Genomic DNA, 22,315 nt, shown 5'->3' on the forward strand with positions numbered 1-22,315 from the left:
CTTAGACTTCAACCTATAAGTGACCTATACTTCATTATAATACTAAAAATCATTCCCATCACCATATTAAGGCCACCATTTTCTTATGTACATTGTGTGACTAAGCATGTAATCAAGCTGTGCATACTCAATAATTAGATCACCTCTAATTACATCATCTGGGGCCACTGTGCTCATTACCCTAAAACCTGCCCATCTTTTAATACCATAAAACTATCAAAATTACTGTAGTTCAGGGAGAAAGATTTTGGGCCAACTGGCCATCTTCATGCCTAGCAATAAACGCCGTCTCTTTGAAACCCAGTGTCTCAGGAATTGGTAAATTGAGCACATGGGGCAAAGAATCCACAACCTTGGTCCAGTAACAAGTAGAGGATTCCAGAAAGCAGCAGCAGACAAGCGCCTTGTCATATAAAAGGGATCCCTAATAAGGTCAACAGCAGAGAGGACTTCTGGGAAAGATGGAGTAGGGAGCTTCAGGACTCAGTCATTCCACCAAAACATCTATTAAACAGAAAGGAACAGACTGAAACAACTATTTTGCAACCTCAGAGGCTAGAAGAACTCTGTACAGCCTTCAAGGAAGAGCAGAAGGAAGAGGCTGATAAATTATGGTAAAAAACAAAACAAAAAAACTGTAAGTTGTTCTCTCCGTGCTTACTGGCACCTGTCCCCCACCCTCACCACAGGCTGCAGTGGAGTACAGTCTCTGGCTAGCTTGCTGGTGACAGAAAGAGAAGTAAAATTTGTCCTCCCCAAGAATAGTGGTGGGCATGGCAGATCATTGATCACAGCCTTTGATAAGTGAATTCGGATGGCTGGTTCCTGACTCTGAGAGTAGCCACTGTTTCAATCCCACTCCAACAAAGGCAGTGGCAGCCACTGTCTCAACCCTCCCCAGACAGAGGTAGAGGCAGCGGAGATTTAAAGACACAGCGCTTCCCTGGGGCTGCAGGAGACAGTTAGCTAAAGGGCTGCATTTGCAGGGCACACCAGCAAAGCTCAGCTTTGGAGAAGACTTTGGTGCCCTTCCTGAACCCCTCCCCAGGGCACTGTGGGGCCAGTCTGCACCCTCCTCATGGATCCCTGGCCCTGTGTTGTCTGGAAAAGACCAAATTTGGAAAGTCCTCCCAAGGGGGACTCTCCTCCCAGAATTTGCCCTCCAGGCAAAAGCAGCATGGGACATATAGGGACAGTTTGGGACAAAGGCCTGCTGGTTTCACACCTGGGAGAGGGGTCTGTCTCCTGGAAAGCAGAGGGTACAACCAAACTTTTGTAAACAGGGAAACTACAAAACCATTAACAAGCAAATGCCCAGGGCAAAACAAAGAACCAGAAAGACAGGGAAAACCCTGCACACTGCATTCGCCTTCCTGATAGGAGGGCTGGAGCTCAAGAAAATTTCTGTCTTATAACCAGCTGGTTACAAAACCAAGAAACAGACATCCCAGGGAATATATCCCAGAGTTAACATTTTGAAATATTAAAATGTACAGGGTGCAACAGAAAAGTACAAGACAAAAAATGAAACAGGAAATGATGGCCCATCCAAGGAAAATAGATAAAGATACAAAAAACACCAATGAAGAAAATGAGAAGAATGTGGACACACCAAACAAAGACATTTAAAATATGATCTTAAAAATGCTCAAGGAGATGAAGGAAAATACAGAGAAAGAATAAAGGATATCAGGAAAACAAAAAATGAACAATATGAGAAACTTAGTAAAGAGACAGAAATTTTAAAAAGGAACCACAAAGAACAACTGGAGTTGAAGATCACAATAACTAAAATGAAAAAATGCCCAAGATGGTTTCAAGAGCAAACTAGAGCTGGCAGAAGAACTAGTGAACTTGAAGACAAGCCACCTGAAATGAGTCAGGGTGAGGAGCAGAAAGAAAACAGAAATATTAAAAGCAAAAATAGCCTAAGACAGCTATGGGACACCATCAAGCGCACCAATATATACGTTATAGGAGTCCCAGAAAGAGAAGAAAGAGACAAAGGGGCAGAAGAAACAGTCAAAGAAATAATGACAGAAAATTTTCCAAACTTAGCAAATGATGTGAAAAGGCCCATCATCCAAGCTCAGAAAACACCCAACAGGATAAACATGAAGAAAAATACACCCCATCATATACTGATTACACTATCAAATGCAAAGGACAAGGAAAGAGTTTGGAAAGCTGCAAGAGAAAAGCAATGTATTATGTCCAAGGGAGTCCCAATTAGATTGAGTGCCAATTTCTTATCAGAGACCACGGAGGCAAGAAGGCAGTGGAATTAAATACTTAAAGTGCTGAAGGAAAACAACTGCCAGACAAGAATTTTACATCTGGCAAGATCTCTTTCAAAAATGAGGGAGAGATTAAGACATTCCTAGATAAACGAAAGCTAAAGGAGTTCATCACCACTACAACTGCCCTACAAGCAATGTTAAGTTCTTCAGACAGAAAGGAAAGGACATTACACAGTGGTTCAAAGCAGGATAAAGAAAGATCTACGGTAAAGGTAACTATTTGGGTAGTAATAAATGCTAGTATCATTATATTGTATTCTTTGGTATGTAACTCCAGTTCTTATTTCCTACAGATGTGAAAATGCAAATGCATAAAAAGTAATGACAAATCTAGGTTTTTACACATACAATGAACAAAGATAAAAGTGATAACAAGTACAAAAATGTGGGAGACAAAGGGGCTTAGAAAAGTATATGTGCATGCTATTAAAATTAAGTTGTTATCAAACAAAACATTATTATTATATATTTAGGATGTTAAATTTTAACTCCATGGTAACCACAAGGAAAACATATGAAAAAAAATATCCAGATAGAACTGAGAAGGCACTCAATATGGTACACCACAAAAGAGCAAATGACATAAAAGTAGGCATTAAGGGAACTGAGGGACAAAAAAGGTGTAAGACTTTCAAAGGCTAACAGCAAAATGGCAGAAGTCCTGTATTATCAGTAGTGAATTAAATGCAAATGAATTAAACTTTCCAGTCAAAAGGCAGACACTGGCAGAATGGATAAAAAGCATTACCCAACTATATGCTTTCCAAAAGAGACTCATCTTAAAGTCAAAGATTCAAGTAGGTTGAGTGTCAAAGGATGGGAAAAAATATACCTTGCAAATAGTAACCAAAAGAGAGCTGGGGCGGCTACACAAATATTGGATAAAACAGACAAATATCAGATAAAATAGATAAAAGTCAAAAAGAGTTACGAGGGACAAAGGTGGTCATTACATACTGATAAAGGGACAATTCAACAAGGGAGATTTAACAGTTATAGACATGTATGCACCAACAGCACAGCCCGAAAATATATGAACCAAATATTGATAGACTTGGAGGGAGAAACTGACAGTTCTACATAAATAGCAGGACACAACACACCATTCTCAATAATGGATAGAACATCTAGTCAGAAGATCAATAAGGAAGCACAGGACTTGCATGATACACTAAACCAACTACACTTAACAGCCATATACGGAATATAGCACCCAATGAAAACAGAATACACATTTTTCTGTAATGCACAAGAATCACTCTCCAGGAAAGACCATATGTTTAGTCACAAAACAAGTCTCAATAAATTAAAAAATACTGAAATCATATAATATATATTCTCCAACCACAACAGAATGAAGCTAGGAATCAGTAACAGAAGGAGAAATGGAAAATTCACAAATACATGGAAATTAAGTAGCATAATCTTAAACAACCAACGTGGGTAAAAAGGAAATCAGAAGAGAAATTAAGAAATATCTTGAAGCAAATGAAAATGAAAATGCAACATACCAAAACTTATGGGATGCAGAGAAGACAGTGCTCATACAGAGATCTATAGCTCTAAATGCCTACGTTAAAAAAGATCACAAATCAATAACCTTATTTCACATCTAAAAAATCTAGAACAAGGAAAGTAAACTAATTGTGGAACAGTAAACTTCCAAAGTTAGCAGACAGAAGGGAATAGTAAAGGTTAGAGCAGAGCAGAGATAGCAGAAATAGAGAAGAGAAAAACAGAATCAACAAAACTACAAGTTGGTTTCTTGAACAGGGCAATAAAATCAACAAACCTTTAGCCAGACTGTCAAAGAAAAAGGAAGGACAACAAATAACACAACTAAAATCAGAAATGAAAGTGGGAATATTACTACTGACCCTGCAAAAATAAAATAGATTATATGAACAGGTATATGCCACAAATTACAAAACTTGGATGAAAAGGTCAAATTCCTTGAAACATACAAATTACCTAATACGATATAAGAAATAGAAAATCTCAACAGACCCATAAAAACTAAAGAGATTGAATCAATATTTTAACATGTCCCAATGAAGAAAAGTCCAGGACTGGATGGTTTCACTGCTGAATTCTACCAAACACTTAAAGAAGACTTAGCACCAATCCCTCTCAAATTCTCCCAAAACATAGAAGAGAGATTGCTTCCTAATTCATTCTATGATGACAGTATTAACCTGATACCAAAGCAAGATAAAGACACCACAAGAAAAGAACATTAGAGATCAATATCCGTACTGAATATAGATGCAAAAATCCAAGTCTTAGCAAGGATGCAGAGAAATAGGAATCCTTGTACATTGTTGGTAGCAATGTAATATGGTACAGCTGCTATGGAAAACAGTTTAGCAGTTTCCTCAACTTTAAAGAATTACATACGACCCTGCAATTCCATTCCTAAGTATACCAAAAGTATTGAAAGCAGGAACGTAAGATATTTGTACACCAATGTTCACTGGAGCATTAGTCACAATAACCAAAAGGTGAAAGCAGCCCAAATGCCCATCAACAGCTGAGTGGGTAAACAAAACGTGATGTATCCATGCAACGGAATATTATTAAGCCACAAAAAAGTGAAGTGCTGGTGCATGTTACAACATAGACAAACCTTGAAGACATTACGTAGAGTGAAATAATCAGACACAAAAAGACAAATATTGTATGATTTCTCTTATATGAAATACTTAGAATAAGCAAATTCATACAGAAAGAAAGCAGAAGGGTGGTTCCCATGGGTTGGGGGAGAGCAAGAATGGACAGTTTTTGCTAAATGAGTACGGGTTTTGGTTTGGATATTGAAAACAGTCTAGAAACAGACAGTGAGGAAAGTTACACAGTATTGTCAGTGTACTCTGTCAAAGAACTGTCCACTTAAAACCATTAAAATGATTTTTATGTTATGTATATTTTACTACAATTAACAATAATGCTTAAAAATTTAGAAAAAAATAAGACAGTACTGTTAAGTTAAAAAAAAACTTGATACCCTAATCCCATGGACACGTATATAACCCCAATCCACGGCATGCATTCCCATTATCACTCCATGAAAATCGTATGAAATTTCTGTTATTACATATACTGAAAGTCAACCCAAAAATCTTATGAAATAATGATTTTCCATTTGTGGATTATTACTAATACCCCTTTACCCCACACTTCAAGTTGTTTTATTGATCATCTGTGCCACAGGGAACAATCAAGGAAAACAATGGTTTTACGAAATGTGATTAGCCTAGGAAAATATATGGTGGAAGAAAATGATTTGTTGAATGGGGGCTTTCGTGTGAAACAACAGTTAGCTTACTGTGTTTTATATTTAATCATTACTACAAATTTATTGAATGGTGAATAATAGCTTAAATTTAGCACTAATTTTATATTGCCATTCAGCACCCTAAAAGGAGTTAATGAGCTACTGACTGAACAGAGTAAGACCCATTAAATAATCACAAAGGAGACAAAAGACATAATGGTTAATCTGTTTCAACCCAAATTACTGTTCATCAGACTATTACTATTAAAATTATTATAAATCATTGCTAATCCCAGGCCAGTGGGAAATAACAATTTTTCTCATATAATTCTGAAAATATTTATCTTTCAGAGAAAATCTTTCATCTCATAAATCATATTTGCTCACTGTTTTAAAAAATGAGAAAGTAATTTTAAACAAAAAGAAATCACATCTAAATTTTACCTTGCCATGCATATTTTTTCCCATTCAAATCAATAGCAAAATCTTCAGGGTAGAAGTCAATTATACTAGAATCCTACATCAGGGAGAAAAATAAGAATGAAAACAAATAAAAGCTACACACATCTGCATTACAAAGGATTTCATATAGTTTTCATGCAAGGCTTGATGAGAAAAAGAGGTGCACTCCTCTTATGAGTTATTGGATATGAGGTCATTAATCCCAGCACTAGTAAAATAAGATCCACAATTTTATTTTAAAAAATGAAAAAAATAAGGCATAATTATAGAATTTTAGAACAGGCAACTGCGGGCCTAAGGTGGGTGGCCAGCGAAGAATCCCCTGACTCTATTAATTCCTACTTCCCAGCTGGGTCTCATGTCTTCCAGCCAACACAAATAAGCTCAGAGGTGCTCTTGAGTAAGCCAGTTTTCTGTGCTCTGGTAGCCACCATCGGTGGATGAAACAAATAAAAGAAAGATGTACCAGTAGGCTAAGAACAAAGTGACTAGTAAGGAATTTCTCTAAAACACAGATCAATTTCATTTACAGGGTAGGGTAAATATAAAATAAAATTTTAAAAAGGATGCAGTGAAAAATACACAGAACTCAAATAACTTTAACTGTTTCTGCACTTCACTGTTTCACCTATGAGATGCAAAAGCAACTGCGACTAATGTTTGTAAAACATACAACAAAAACCCAGTTATCAACACACTGGAAAGACTAAAAGACTCACTGGATCACTCATGAGCTTCCGCCATGAGGGAGGTAGAAAATTACCACTTGCAGCTGGAAAAACTCCCATAAGTTGTTCCAACGGTTTAAACTACAAGAAAGAAAAAAAAGTTAAAGATAAAATGTAATTTTTATCCAGGCCAAAATTCTATGAATTTTATGAGTAAATAATCAGGCTTACTGGTTTTGTGCCCCTCTCAAAATCTGAAGGCATATCTGCAATACCTTCAAAGTCTGAAGCAAATGGTGCATAATGGAATGGATAATACCACTTCCAAGAAGCGCAGCCCTAGAATCATTAAAAACAAACAAACAACAAAAATAAATAAAACATGGTGCTAATGATGGACACAGAGGGGGAAAAAAACAAAAATCAGGGAAAAAAACAAAAATTAGATTATTAAACTGTAACTAAAATTTCATTTTTAAAACACATGACCTCTGGTGTGTCTTCGGTATGTTAAATTTCTTCTATGAGTCCTAAAAGTAGCTTTGATTAAATCTGAACTCTTTATTTCAAACCAATGGCTCCTGATTTAAAAAATACCAAAAGCATCTTTAATAATCAGTACTTAATGCCAAATGCTTTACGCTCACAAACACAATTTTGCAAAGATTTTTATCCTTAAAGTGTATCTGATGACATTTCTTTCCCAACTTCACAGCTGCCATCATCAAATAAACCCAAGAGCAGCTGCAGATGACACTGAGCATGCAGGTGGTTAGGGACATAAGTGGAACAGTAGGTGACAGTAAAGAGCTAAAACTTTTTTTTTTTTACAATTCCCTATTATATTTTCTCTTGACTCTAAATAGTTTTGAGCAAACTTACCAAAAAGAAAACAAAAGCAAGTTCTATTCATAGAAAAGAGAAAGTATTCATGACACTGATTTGACTCTGTGTCTGGTGAATTAAAATCTTGAAAGTAGTAGCAAAACTTGCAAATAGAGACTTTACAAATGATACTTAATGCATTACATTACTTTCTACTTAACAGACAGACTCCATCTATTCCCAGGTCACACAAAACTTTCCTTGCTTTGCTCTCAGAGTACGAAACTAGATTTTAACTATCAGTGTTACAATCCCCAATATGTCTACCTAATCTCACACTAATCTGACATCTCAATTATCACAAGGTTTAAGTCAGATACAGATTACTCCAATTACAATGCACTTAATGTAACATCACTACATTATATATGGAGGAGACTGGCATAATTCAAATTCCTTTCAAATTCTTACTAGTACTTCACAGACTTTGTTCTTTGTTGAGCCACTTAGTGAATATCAATTAGTTACCTGGCTATTTTTTATTGCAATTCAAAAAACACTAAACACAATCATCCTAAAGACAAAGTACAGTCAACCACACTACTCAATACTGAAATCCTTTAACACAACAAAATTATCTTTGTTTATATATTATTACTACCTTTGTTTATATATTAATACCCAAAGAACATCAAAAGCTTTACAAACATATTTTTTTTAAGGTAATGAATTTCCGAATAGGAAGTCTAAAAAAAAAAAAACAAGTCTGGGTTTTATTTCAAGATATAACGCAATAATACACAGTATTATAGAAATTATTATCTTTCTAAAATGATTAGCTAGAGATTTAGAGGAAAATATTCTTTTTGTACCTGGTAATAATATCGAAGAACCCAACAGAGCCCTTCAACGTAAGACTGCACAACTTTACGACGGAATTTCTCATCAGCTGCATCAACATCAAATTTGTTTTTGTAGTATCGCTGCTTCCAACCAGCTTCCCATAATCTAAAAACCAGGCAAAACAAGTTTATGTTCAATTAACATACTTTCATTAATTGTATATCTACTGATTTATCACCCAAAGCAACTTATAGTTAATATTCAGGTGCAATGTGAATGAGTTCAACAGTAATGCTAAAGCAGACTCATTTAATTATTTCTAAAAAGTCTACTTTCATAGGATTTATTATCAACTTCACGATAAACATCACAAATTCAAACACCGATTCCAGTAAGAACATTCTAAAACTACATTTAAAAAAAGAGAAGGAATAACAAACACCTGTTTGCTCAAATTCTAATAATGTTTTACATGTTTTCTGACTGTGGAACAATTCTAAAACTACACTTTAAGATTCAAATACTAAAGATGTTTTATATAGCTCATGGCCCTCAGCTTAAAAACTATACAAAGCAAGTCAATTAAAGAAAACAAGACTTGCACAGGTAATTTTTTTTTTTTAAAGGCAAGAAATGACATAAAAGAATAAAAAAATAAAACAATGATCTAGGAACCAGGCAGAAATTCTTAGTACACCTTCTTTCCCTATTCTTGGGCCTTATTTCTCTTTCATTTTAGGAGCTATTGTTTGCTTAAAGGAAGGGGGTGTACATATGTGTATGTATATGTGTGTATATGTTATATTCTGGAAAAATCTAGAAGCAGGTGAATTCATTTATTAAACTATCATTGAAAATACAATGTGGAGGGAGAACCCAAGATGGCGGCTAGGTAACACGGGAAAAAAACACCTCCATGAAAAATACTAGATAAAAGCCAGAAAGTGACCCAGAACACCAGTTCCAGCGATGCACCAATCGGACAAGGTCTGCTAAATCCACAGGGACGGTGCATTTGGTGAAACCGGGAGTCCGCATTCTGAAACGAGTGAGCGAGCTGGCTGAAAGTCCAGCGGCCACACTGTGGCGTGGGGAAACTGCAGGTTGGCATTTGGAGACGGACTAGTTCTTTAAAAAAAAAAAAAACAAAAAAAAAAACCTGGGACTGACTGTGGATATAACGGTGAGAACTGCGCAGTGAAGCACGGCGGGAGCGAGCTCTCCCAATGCCTTGGAATCTGGCGTGGAGGATAGCCCTTCCCATACCCTCTGCTGATTGTCTCAGGGCCCTGGGGGCAGAGGGAAGCCAAAAGGAGAAAGAAACAGCGCCACTTGCAACCATCTCCCCGGCAGGCTGGGGTCGCTCCCGCCCGGGGCGGGTCCCACAGCCCCGAGCCACGCCAGGAAACCCAGTGTGATGGGGAGTGCTTCCCATAGCACCGCGCACATGCCACAATATCAGCCGTGGGAGTGGCCTTTAGGGCACCCACAGCTAATTGTCCCAGAGCTGGGAAGGCGGAGTTGTGCGAAGAGGGGGAAATTAACACACCCCATTCAACCTTCTTTATAGCAGGCTGGGAACATCCCTGCAAGGCCTGGTGGCCCAGGGCTTCCCTGGTGGGCTGGCGCACACTTCTGATATGGCGCAGCCTTCCCTCGGCAGGGGTCCTGGAAGAGCATGGCTGAGAACGGGGACCTGCTCGGATATCCCAGGGACCCTACGCCAGTGCCAGTGACTTGTGGGTCAGTGGCAGAGACGATCTGTGGCGGGACTGAGGTGAAGGCTTGGACTCTTGCAACAGCCTTAAATCTCCAGGAATACCAGGGAGGTTTGACTATTAAAGCTGCCCTGCCTTCCTAACCGCTCAGACACCCCATAATCAGGGCGGGCAGCACCAACAACACACCCAAATTTGGTGCACCAGTTGAACCCCACAAGAATCAGACCCCCACACACCACAAAGACAAAGTTTGGGAGAACTAACTTGAGGGGAATAGGTGACTTGAGGATGCCATCTGCTGGTGAGTTACAGAAAGTGTACACTACCAACCTGTAGATCTGACAAATTAGAGATTGGTATTTTATAGACCCTGAAAGAACCCTATCAAGTAAAGCAAATGCCAAGGGGCCAAAAACAACAGAAAATCTTAAAGCATATGATAAAACCAGGCGATATGGAGAACCCAAACCCAAACACCCAAATCAAAAGATCAGAAGAAACACAGTACTTGGCACAATTAATCAAAGAACTAAGGTCAAACAATGAGAGCAAGGACATGAAAAACAGCATGGCACAGGATATAAAGGACATAAAGAAGACCCTAGAGGAGCATAAAGGAATTGCAAGAGTAAATAAAAAAAAATAGAAGCTCTTACAGAAATAAAAGAAACTGTTAGCCAAATTAAAAAGACTCTGGATACTCGTAATACAAGATTAGAGGAAGTTGAACAACAACTCAGCGTCCTTGAGGACCACAGAACAGCAAACAAAACAACAAAAGAAAGAATAGGGAAACATATCAAAAAACTCGAAAGGATCTCAGGGATACGATAGATAAAATAAAACATCCAAATTTAAGACTCATTGGTGTCCCAGAAGGGGAAGAGAAGAGTAAAGGTCTAGAAAGAGTATTCAAAGAAATTGTTGGGGAAAACTTCCCCAACCTTCTACACAATATAAATACACAAAGCATAAATGCCCAGCAAACTCCAAATAGAATAAATCCAAATAAACCCACTCCAAGACATATTCTGATCACACTGTCAAATACTGAAGAGAAGGAGCAAGTTCTGAAAGCAGCAAGAGAAAAGCAACTCACCACATACAAAGGAAACAACATAAGACTAAGTAGTGACTACTCAGCGGCCACCATGGAGGCAAGAAGGCAGTGGTATGACATTTAAAATTCTGAGAGAGAAAAATTTCCAACCAAGAATACTTTATCCAGCAAAACTCTCCTTCAAATTTGAGGGAGAGCTTAAATCTTTCAGACAAACAAATGCTGAGAGATTTTGCTAATAAAAGACCTGCCCTACTTCAGATACTAAAAGGGAGCCCTATCGACAGAGAAACAAAGAAAGAAGAGACAGATACAGAGAAATTTAACAGACATATATGGAACATTACATCCCAAATCACCAGGACACACATTCTTCTCTAGTGATCACAGATCTTTCTCCAAAATAGACCATATACTGGGACATAAAACACGCCTCAATAAATTAAAAAAAAAAATTGAATTTATTCAAAGCACATTCTCTGACCACAATGGAATACAAATAGAAGTCAATAACCATCAGAGACTTAGAAAATTCACAAACACCTGGAGGGTATAAATGAGAGGGAGATGAAAACATTCCCAGATAATCAAAAGCTGAGGGACTTCATCACCAGTAGATCAGTCCTATAAGAAATGCTAAAGGGAACTGAGAAGGCTGAAAGGAAGGGACACTAAACAATTGACTGAAACCACATGAAGCAATAAAGATTTCCAGTAAAGATCACATGGTAAATATAAATACCAATACTACTGTATTTTTGATTTGTAACTCCACTATTAACTTCCTACAGGATCTAAAATACATAAAATGTAATGATAAATCAGTGGTTTTGGACTCAATGTAAAATATGTAATTTTTGGCAAGAACTACATAAAGGTGGGGGAATGGAGGAGTAAAGGAACATAGTTTGTGTGTCCTACTGAAGTTAAGTTGGTATCAAAGAAAAACAAGATTGTTATAGACTTAAGAGGTTAAATTTAAGCCCCCCGGTAAACACAAAGAAAGTATCAGAGAATAAGACCATAGAGATGAAAAGTGGAGTATGGGTTATGAAAAGTGGGGGAAGGAGCAATGGGGAGTTAAGAAAGGAGCGTAGGGTTTCTGTTTGGGGTGAAGGGAAATTTCTAGTAATGGATGGTGGGAAGGGGATAGCATTGAAACATTCTAAATGTGATTAATTCCACTAATGGAATGCTAGGGAGGGGTTGGAATGGGAAGATTAAGCCTGTATATATGTTTCCACAAGTGAAACAAACAAACAAAAAAGTCTAAATAGACAATGACAATCAAATGCCAAGGATGATTCTGGATGGGATCTGAGGATGGAGGAGAGGAGGCTCAAAGGGACACAGTTGGGACATAAGAAAAAAAAAAAGGAAATATAGAATGTAAGCTTTATATCAATGTTGAATTTCTTGAACTTCTTAGCTGCGCTTAATGGGAATGCATAAAAGAATGTTCTTTTCATGGGAAGTGTATATGTGAATTATATTGTTTGTTCAAGGATGCGTGCAGCCTGCTCTCATATTTCAGAAGACAGCGCAATAGATGATGCATGATAGTGAGGGAGGGAGGGAGGGAGGGAAAGAAAGAAATGGTGGTGTGACAGGATGTTAAAGTTGGTGGGTCGGGGTATCGGAGGAGGGAGGAGGCGTATGCTGGAGTTCTGTGTGTGGGGTTTGTACTGGTTTTGCAACTGTTCCTGTAAGTCTGAATTTATTTCAAAATAAAATTTAAAAAATAAATAAATAAATAAAAAGAAAATACAATGTGAACAAACACATTTTTACCCACAGTATAACTTTTTTTTCAAGTACCCATTTCTCATTCTTTAAAAAATAAAAATATTTTATTTAAGGAACACAAAGAAGCCAACAACACTTAAAAAAACAAATCAGGAGAAATCAAGAAAATGAAAGTGATTTTCCATTAAGGATTATTTCTACCATGTGCCAGATCTCACAAATTAATTGGCATCATGTTTCAGAACACATAATTCCAATTTCAATTTATTCCCTACACAAAGGATTCTTGGAATATCTATTAGAAGAAATAGCCTCTACCCACTAAACTGGACTATCACGGTTTTATAGAACATTTTCATGAAATACATGCTAAGAGTCCCAAGCAGGTCTCGGTTGAAACACTTCTACCTTGATTATCCTCAGCACCAAGATCAAACAATAAAATACTAAACAAATCAAATCATCTATTAAGCTACTCTTGATCATGACGGCTACATAAAAAACCAAAACAAAGAAAACAACATGCTCAAAGAGGCAAATCCAGAAGTAGAGAAGCTGAGGATAAAAATTCAAAATAGATCAGGTAAATGTTAAATCAGTAAGTCAATTATCTCAGAACCTGACATCAAAGAATGCTAGAAAAATGCAGAACTGTGCAAGGCATTTGTGTAATTTCTAATCACAAATACAAACCATACACCTTCCACATTCTATAAAAGAATGAGCTGTGGTCAACTATTTTTTTCTACTTAACTCTGAAATATGACATTTTCCTACATTCTTAATGAATTACAACAATTGAGCCTGTTTGCTTTTTGCACTGGGAACCCAGGGTTCAAATGTGGATTTAATTACATGAGAGGCTGTTAATCTTATTATAAAATGAATGACCCTACACTTCTGGGTCAATTAAGAATCAAAGTTTCCTCTTAAAATTTTAAGCATACAACTAAACGGAAACTCACTGTCATGAAAAATAATTGCGTATATGCAAGTTTGTGGGTTTTGAAAATATACATATTTATCTCTTACAGAATGACTTGCATATTTCGTTTTTAGGAAGAACCTTTTCAAGTGAGAGAATTAGAGCAAACTCTATTAAGTGTCCAAGTGTAACTGAACTTTCTGAGTTAAGCAGCTTGAAAATGTACTCTCAAAACAGTAACATTCAGATCACATGGAGCTAAACACCTCATGTCTAGTCAATCTAGTGCTTGGTCTCACAGGGAAAAATGGCTTGGAGGATGAAAACCTGCACGCATACTAATCTAGATATTTAGGTTTAACAGTTATAGCTCACACATCTCACTGGAATTTACTGACTACTCTAACCCTCCACATTAATTACTGGTGGATAAAAAGATCACAGGGAAGCATCTGAAGGCACTGCTGCTCTAAGTTAAATAGCATTAATCAGATTGTATCTATTTCAGCAATTCCCTAACAAAGTGCTTCCAAAAAAATGGCTTTACCTGACGTTATCCTCTGGCTCAGGTTCACTGTCACTGTCTTCTGCTTTTCGCTTAATTCCTCCTATTGGAGACGGGGAGCCATCAGAAGTGAAACTCGTATTAGGAGATACTGAAGGACTCTGCAGACAATTATGACATTATCGGAGAAGGATTTCATTATTCATTTTACATCAGACACATACCCAACTGCCATTACCTACCATGCTTCACAGAAACACTTTTTGTTAAAGATATTAAATAGATATGATAAATATATTTAGGAGGTACAGAGACTGATCTTGCCCCACTTCATACTCCTCAAGAGTAATAAAGTCCCAAACTTCCTATGCTTAAACTCAAGAATTTCAACACTATTATGGTAAAACTTACATTAGGGAAAAAGAAAAGAAAAATTTAATTTTGTAGATATTTTAAATTATAGGACTCAAATACTTCTCTCTCCCTCATGTTATGAATTCACAATCCCTTTCCACCTATCAAATAACAAGGTTGTCACGGGAAAAAAAAATATGCTGGTAAGAATGCAGTTAAATGGTTAGTGCTCATCCTAGTACAACCCCCGTGGAAAGCAACAGTTTAATGAGACTCTGCAGATAACTGTTAAATCATTTTCTATGTACTGTTTTAAAATTAAATGTACAAATAAAAATCCATTAGTTAGTTTTAGAAAATTGCAGATTTTATCATTATTTCAAAGACTTGGACAATACTCTAAATTCAGTTATTTTCTCCTCTTAGTACCTAACTGAACACAGCAATGCCCTGAAGTATTTTAATATTTAATAAAAATCAAAAAAAAAAATCTTCTGCAACAGAAGCTAAATGACCAAAAACATTGCAAAAGGGGCAGAAAACATTTTCACAATGTTTTCCTTCAATTATGCAATGGTATATTAGATATTTCAAGTAAACAGAATTATTTTGAAATTGAGAACTCAGTGATTTTCTTAAAATTATTATTTCTCTTACTGCCAAAGGCTATTTTAATGACACTGTAACTAGAACCTTAACATGAAAGTAGTTCATAAAATAGGCCAAGAAAAGTTAAAAACAAAAGCAAAATCATATTTATAGTGCTTATTCTCCTTTTAAAAATGTATAGTGCCAATTTTATTCATAAAAATGTATACAGTTAATACTGTCAAAACAAACAAACAAAACCACCCAATAAATACAAAGCACAGCTGCACTTGGAAAATGACATAGGTATTTTTTAATCAGATGTTTGAAATACCAACTCCAACCTTTCCTGGACATGTGGCCTTGGGCAACTATTTAACATCCTGAGCCTTATAATGAGGATGGGAATGCTCCATCTCCTCCAGGTTATTGCAAAGATCAAATGAGACAATGTATGGGAAAGATGAAACCTGCCCATGTGGTTAAACACCTGACAAGTCATCACTAGTATTTTTTAAAGCCTACAGTAATCCATTTGGATTAAATATGATGTGACATTCCTAATTCCTAACAATCATCAAAGCACAGAGAAGTTGTATAAAAAACCTTCCCAAACTGATTCTTTACTAACAAGATACAAACTCCATCTTTAGATAAAAAAATAATCCACTTTCAAGGAAAAAAGGTTGTTTATCCTGTAATGCTAAGTCTTTCCCTGCTATTTCTTTTATTTTTTTAAATTCAATTTTATTGAAATACATTCACATACCATACAATCATCCACAGTGTACAATCAGTTGTTCACAGTATCATTACACAGTTGTGCATTCATCACCACAATCAATTTTTGTCTCTATTTCTTTATAAAAAACTCTTTTCCCAATCAGACATAGTCTACTAAATTGAGGATGGCCCCAGATATAATGAAACCACACTTCAGAATGCAAAATTCAAAGTATGTTTATGAGTAAACAGAAGCAATCTATCAACCATCACCAATGGTGACCAGCAGTAGAAACTAGTCTGGTACTGGAGATGCACATGCTGGAACAGTTCAGAAAAGATAAAATAGCAAAAATCCAAAACTTCATAGGCTCCCTTTAAATGAACTGGTAATTTGGCTTCATGAATTTCTTAACTTCAGAACATACTTAAGGCAAAAATCCCACTATACTAAGCTTCCAATCCCATACTCTTGCCTATATATAAATAATGACATCATGAAGGATTAAGATGGGATCAAATAAGGAACTTAATCACACTCTCTCTCTATTCCTACTCCCAGGCAGGCATTATGCATCAACAGTAGGTCTGGTCTAGTGGAGCCTGAATATAATCTTAGAATCCTTCTCACAGTAATCACAGCCAGCAACATTTAGACCTGTCTGCCTCCTTGAGATTAAGGAAAAAGCATTCTATCATCAGCGGGGTGTTTGAGAATACTAGCCACTCTCAGTTCTACTTTGTGGGGACTATAGATGCTATAATCTTGGATGATGGATATCAGCTGTTTCTCTTCTACGCAGGTGTCTCATTGCAACCCCTTTTCCTGACACTCCACATCCCACTCTGTTAGGAGTGTAAGGAACAAGACAAGAAAACAAAAATCAGAGGGAAAAAAATATAACAGACATCCAGCCTGCTTCTCTCAGGAGATTCAACACTGCAGTTTCCAAATTCCAAATCTAAAGGCCTAAAACGTCTAGGTGTGGATTACTGCAAATACAAATTTAATCAGTTTCCTGATGTGGCAAAAATTCCACATACAGGGTTTCCCTGTAATAATGGGTATGCACACCAACAGGGTAAGTATTAAAATAAAGATATTTAAATATCCAAGCTTACACAATTTCCTTCGATATACCATAGCAAAAGTTTACAAAAGAAGTTTACAGTCTTACTTAATATCTTTCTGCCCTGTACGACACATACTTATGTCTACTAGCCTGAAATAAGCAATGGCTTCTCTTATCTGCTGTCTGTGCATATTAGTGATCTATTCTCTCAACCCTCTCTCCTGCCATGTGCTGAGTTCATGTCAGGGTACACTCTTGCTGGCTGAGTTGACTTGTTTCTGGAATTTGGATTGCAATGTTCACAAGGAATGATACAACACGAGACATCCAGTTCCTGAGTTTCACATCGGGAGCAACTTTTGGATAGACACAGCTATCTTAGTATATTTATTTGTATCTATTCCAAGCCTGAGTCAGAGAGCGAGGATTTAGGCAGTAAGATACACCTATATTTGATAGACCGAGGAATACTATTCTGCAAAATGCCCCGACTGACCCCTGAAAGGCAAGGGAAAACAGGGCAGCAAAAACCACCCTCCTCCCTTGCTCCAGCTATGAGCTATATGGATGTCCCTGTCATGCTTCCAGTACCATCCATCACCCAATATCTGTGGGTGAAGGAGGAAGCAGAGATAGCCACTGTGGCCTATCAGCACTCGAGAAACACTGCAGCCACTTAGCTAGCTCTTTATATTCACATGCAGCTAGATATCTGGATACACTTTTCTTTCACATCTTTTAGATATTTTCATATTGATAAAGATGGCTACAACAGTTATACACAGCTCAAGACAAAAGAAACTGAGAAAAACTATAGAATAAAATCACTTCAGGCTAAAGTGATAAAATTCATGCACACACACACACACAAACTCCAAGAGACATCTAATATTTACCACTTTCTTCAAAGTCACACAAAGGTAAACCACTTACAGAGTTATTCTGCATTCTCATTTCATAGGCTGCTTGTCTTGGATTACTGGCTACTTGAGAACCTGGTGAATTTCTTGAACCCAAGGCTTGAGGGGTTAATATTCCACCAGGAGTGAAAGCTGGTTGATCTCTCTAACAGAAATGGAAATGAATATAGAAATTGAAATAAAATTACAACAACACAGGTGACATGAGGAAAAGAGGGCAATGAAATGCAGTCCTCCCTTTAAGTACTTAACTTCCAAACGCATTAAAGACCAAATGGATTTCCATTAACATTACAGGGCTGCTAACACATTTTGATCTGACTGTAACTTACACTCTCTAAAAACAGTGTGTAACATTCAGTAACTCCGCCTTAAACATACAAATCATACACTGTTCTGATACACAGAGAGACTTTTCAAGTCTCATTAGGCTAATCATTATATTTACATCAGTTTCAGAAAACATTCAAGACACAATTTTAGGGAAATAAAATACAACTTTTATTTACCCTTCACCTTGCTAAAATTTAATTCTTTTTTCCAAATAATTAGAACTATGGTTATGGCTATAACATGGCTGACTGATTAAATAGACAGCGACTAAAAAAAAGTAGTAATATATAAGACAAAAATCAAATTTGTCACTCTCGATCTCAGTGGTTCTTAATCTACCTGCGACAATAAATAACTCTACTTTTCTCCCGTCTAGTTCATGAAACTGCTAGATTCTAATAAACAATAATGATAAAAGGCAGTCATGGTTTAAAAACCAGTAGGGAACAATAAAATATTGCTGAAAGAAATTAAGTGGAAAGATATATTATTTTCAGGGATCAGAAAACCTAACATTGTTAAGATGACAATACTACCAAAAGCAAAAGACAGACTGAATACAATCCTTTTAAAAACCCCAACAGCATTTTTGGCAGAAATGTGAAAACCTATCCTAAAATTCAGACGGAATTCCAAGCAACTACGAATAGACAGAACATTCTTGAAAAATAAAAAAGTTGGAGGACTCATACTTCCTAACTTCAAAACATATTACAAAGCATACAGTAATCAAAACAGTGTGGTACTTGCATAAAGACATAGACAAGTGGAATAGAATTGAGAGTCGAGAAATAAACCCTTATATCTACGGTCAACTGATTTTTGACAAGGGTACCAAGACCATTCAATGGGGAAAAAACAAGTCTCTTCAAGAAACAGTGCCGGGAAAACTGGATATCCATATGCAAAAGAATGAAACTGGAGCCTTAACTCACACCATATACAAAAATTAACTCATCGCGGATCAAAAATCTAAATATAAGAATTCAAACTATGAAACACTTAGGAAGAAAACACAGAGTAAATCTTCATAACCTTGGATTTGGCAATGGTTTCTTAAATATAACAAAAACACAGGCAAAAAAGGAAAACACAGACAAACTGGACTTCATTAAAATTAAAAACTACTGGACTCGGAAGAAGATGGCGGCAGAGAGAGGAGTAGAAGTTAGTTAGTTCCCCTGGAACCACTAATAAAAAACGAGGAGCAACCAGTAAACAATCTGGAAAAACTTCTGGGGGACAACCATGACTGCCCACACATCATATAACAACCTGGACTGGTAGGAATGCCTGAGACTGCAGCATAAAATCTGTAAGTAAAAACTGCAGACCCGAGCTGGGAACCCCTCCCCCCACAGCAGCCCGAACTGCACACCAATGTTCAAAGCAGCAATTTTCATAATTGCCAACAGAGGGTAACAATGTCCTTCAACAGATGAGTGGATAAAAATGTGGTATATACACATGATGGAATACTACGTGGCAGTAAGAAGTAACAATGTCATGAAACATATGACGACAAGGATGAACCCTGAAGACACAATGCTGAGCAAAATAAGCCAGGCACAAAAAGAGAAAAATTATATGCTACCACTAATGTGAACACTGAAAAACGTAAAATAAATGGTTTATAATGTAGAACGCAGGGGACCTAGTGATAGACAGCAATTAGTGAAGGGGGAATGATAACCTAACAAGAACAGATAAGCAATCACTGGTAAATTTAATGTTCTGGGAAGCCCAGGTATGAATATGGCTTGTTAATTTCTGGTGGCTATGACAGGAACAAGTTCACAGAAATGTTGCTATATTAGGTTGTTTTCTTGGGGTAGAGTAAGAACATGTTGGAAGTAAAGCAGTTATTTTAGGTTAGTTGTCTTTTTCTTTTTCCCTTGTTTTGTTTTGTTTGAAATTTTTTTTATTGTATGTTTTTTATTTATTTTTTTATATAGTTAATAGTTAACTTAAAAAAGAAAAAAAAAAATGAAAAAAATATGCAGAGCCCTGCTGAGGAGCTGGGGGAGAATGCAAGGGTGCTGGGCTTCCACACCTCGATGGTTGCTGATGTGCTCATAGACATTGGGGACTGGCAGTTTCATGGGCTGAGCCCTCTATCATGGGACTTGCCCTTGGGAAGACTGTTACTGCAAAGGAGAGGTTACGCCTGCTTATAATTGTGCCAAAGTGTCTCCTCCTGAAAGCCTCTTTGTTGCTCAGATGTGGCCCTCCCTCTCTAGCTAAGCCAACTTGGCAGGTGAAATCACTGCCCTCCCCTCTATGTGGGATCTGACACCCAGGGGTGTAAATCTCCCTGGCAACATGGAACACGACTCCCGGGGAGGAATATGGACCCGGCATCGTGGGATGGAGAACATCCTCTTGACCAAAAGGGGGATGTGAAATGAAATGAAATAAGTTTCAGTGGCTGAGAGACTCCAAAAGGAGCCAAGAGGTCACTCTGGCGGACACTCTTATGCACAATATAGATAACCCTTGTTAGGTTCTAATGAATTGGAATAGCTAGCAGTAAATACCTGAAACTATCGAACTACAACCCAGAATCCTTGAATCTTGAAGATGATTGTGTAACAATGTAGCTTATGAGGGGTGACAATGTGATCGGGAAAGCCATGGGGACCACACTCCCCTCTGTCCAGTGTATGGATGGATGAGTAGAAAAACGGGGGCAAAAAAAAAAAAAACTAAAGAAAGAACGGGGGGCAATTTTTTTTATTCTTGCATTCACTTCTTCTCGTACAAGGAAAATGCTAAAAAAAAAATTGATCGGGGTGATGAATGAACAACTATATGATAGTAATGTGATCAATGGATTATATACTTTGGGTGACTGTATGGCATGTGAATAAATCTTGATTAAAAAAAAAAAACCTCGCTGTAGCAGAAAGCAGCACTCGCTGAACAAGTGAATAAACCGCATGCCAGCTTTAACTGGGGTTTTAATTAACAAATGAAGACTGCTCAATACAAGCTACAAATTCCCAACAAGCAGACAGGTTTTTAGTGACAGAAAACCTTAAAGAGACAGAAGACTTCTCTGCCCTGACAGGGGAAGCCCAGAAGACCAGGTGCTATCTCTGGCCAACGGATGAAACTGGGGGGACCATGGACTGGCCCTGAAAGGGGGCTTTCTGTCCCTTTTTCTCCCTCTCAACCTGAGCAGCTCAGTGGAGAAAGCCTCAGCCATTTTCGATTCGCAGCGCTCTGACCCAGACAAGGGTGGAGATAGCAGTCAGGAGACAAAGGACCTATTTAAATGCAGATGATAACTCCCTATGGGGTATATCTTCCCTAAGAGGAAGGAGGTGGTGCCCAGCTCTACTACTGGCCTTCCATTCAGAACCAGACCCCAGAGCCTGGGGGAAAATGGCCAAAACAGAAACTAAGCGGGCCCCACACCTCCTTGCACCAGTCAGGAGCAAAAGGCTGACAGGTGCCACCTGCTGGGCAGGTTAGGAAAAGCACAGCAGCTAGAGGCTTCACAGGGTGTGTCAATCTTCTAAGACACACCCTCAGGGAAACCTGATACTGAATATTGCCTCCTTCTGAGACCTGAGACCGTTCTGGTCTGAGAAAACCTGATTGGGTAACCCTGATGGGGTAACCAAGGAAACCAGATGCCTAGACAACAAAAAATTACAATCTACACTAAGAAAAACGAAGTTATGGCCCAGTCTAAGGAACAAACTTACACTTCAACTGAGATACAGGAATTGAACCAATTAATGCTAAAAAAATTCAAAAAGTTTAGGGAAGATATGGCAAAAGAGATGTAGCAAATAATGAAAGCACTGGGCAAACATAAGGTAGAAATCAAAAGTTTGAAAAAATAACTGGCATAATCTATGGAAATGAAAGGCACAACACAAGAGATGAAAGACACAACAGAGACATACAAGAGCAGATCCCAAGAGGCAGAAGAAAACACTTAGGAACTGGAGAACAAGACACCAGAAATCCTACACACAAGAGAA

At 37.4% G+C, this 22,315-nt stretch overlaps 1 protein-coding gene across 1 annotated transcript in view; it reads right to left on the minus strand.

Annotated features, from left to right (window-relative positions):
• Positions 1 to 22,315, minus strand: part of XRN2 (5'-3' exoribonuclease 2) — a 95,940-nt gene that overhangs the window by 39,721 nt on the left and 33,904 nt on the right. The window contains exons 15-20 of the mRNA XM_037811376.1: positions 18,001 to 18,132; positions 14,372 to 14,490; positions 8,402 to 8,537; positions 6,936 to 7,043; positions 6,756 to 6,845; positions 6,019 to 6,091 (exon numbers count right to left, since the gene is read on the minus strand). Coding sequence (XP_037667304.1) covers positions 6,019 to 6,091; positions 6,756 to 6,845; positions 6,936 to 7,043; positions 8,402 to 8,537; positions 14,372 to 14,490; positions 18,001 to 18,132 — 658 coding nt within the window. The remainder of the gene's footprint in view (positions 1 to 6,018; positions 6,092 to 6,755; positions 6,846 to 6,935; positions 7,044 to 8,401; positions 8,538 to 14,371; positions 14,491 to 18,000; positions 18,133 to 22,315) is intronic.

Source organism: Choloepus didactylus, chromosome 19, assembly GCF_015220235.1.
Source record: "Choloepus didactylus isolate mChoDid1 chromosome 19, mChoDid1.pri, whole genome shotgun sequence".
Lineage (NCBI taxonomy): Eukaryota > Metazoa > Chordata > Mammalia > Pilosa > Megalonychidae > Choloepus > Choloepus didactylus.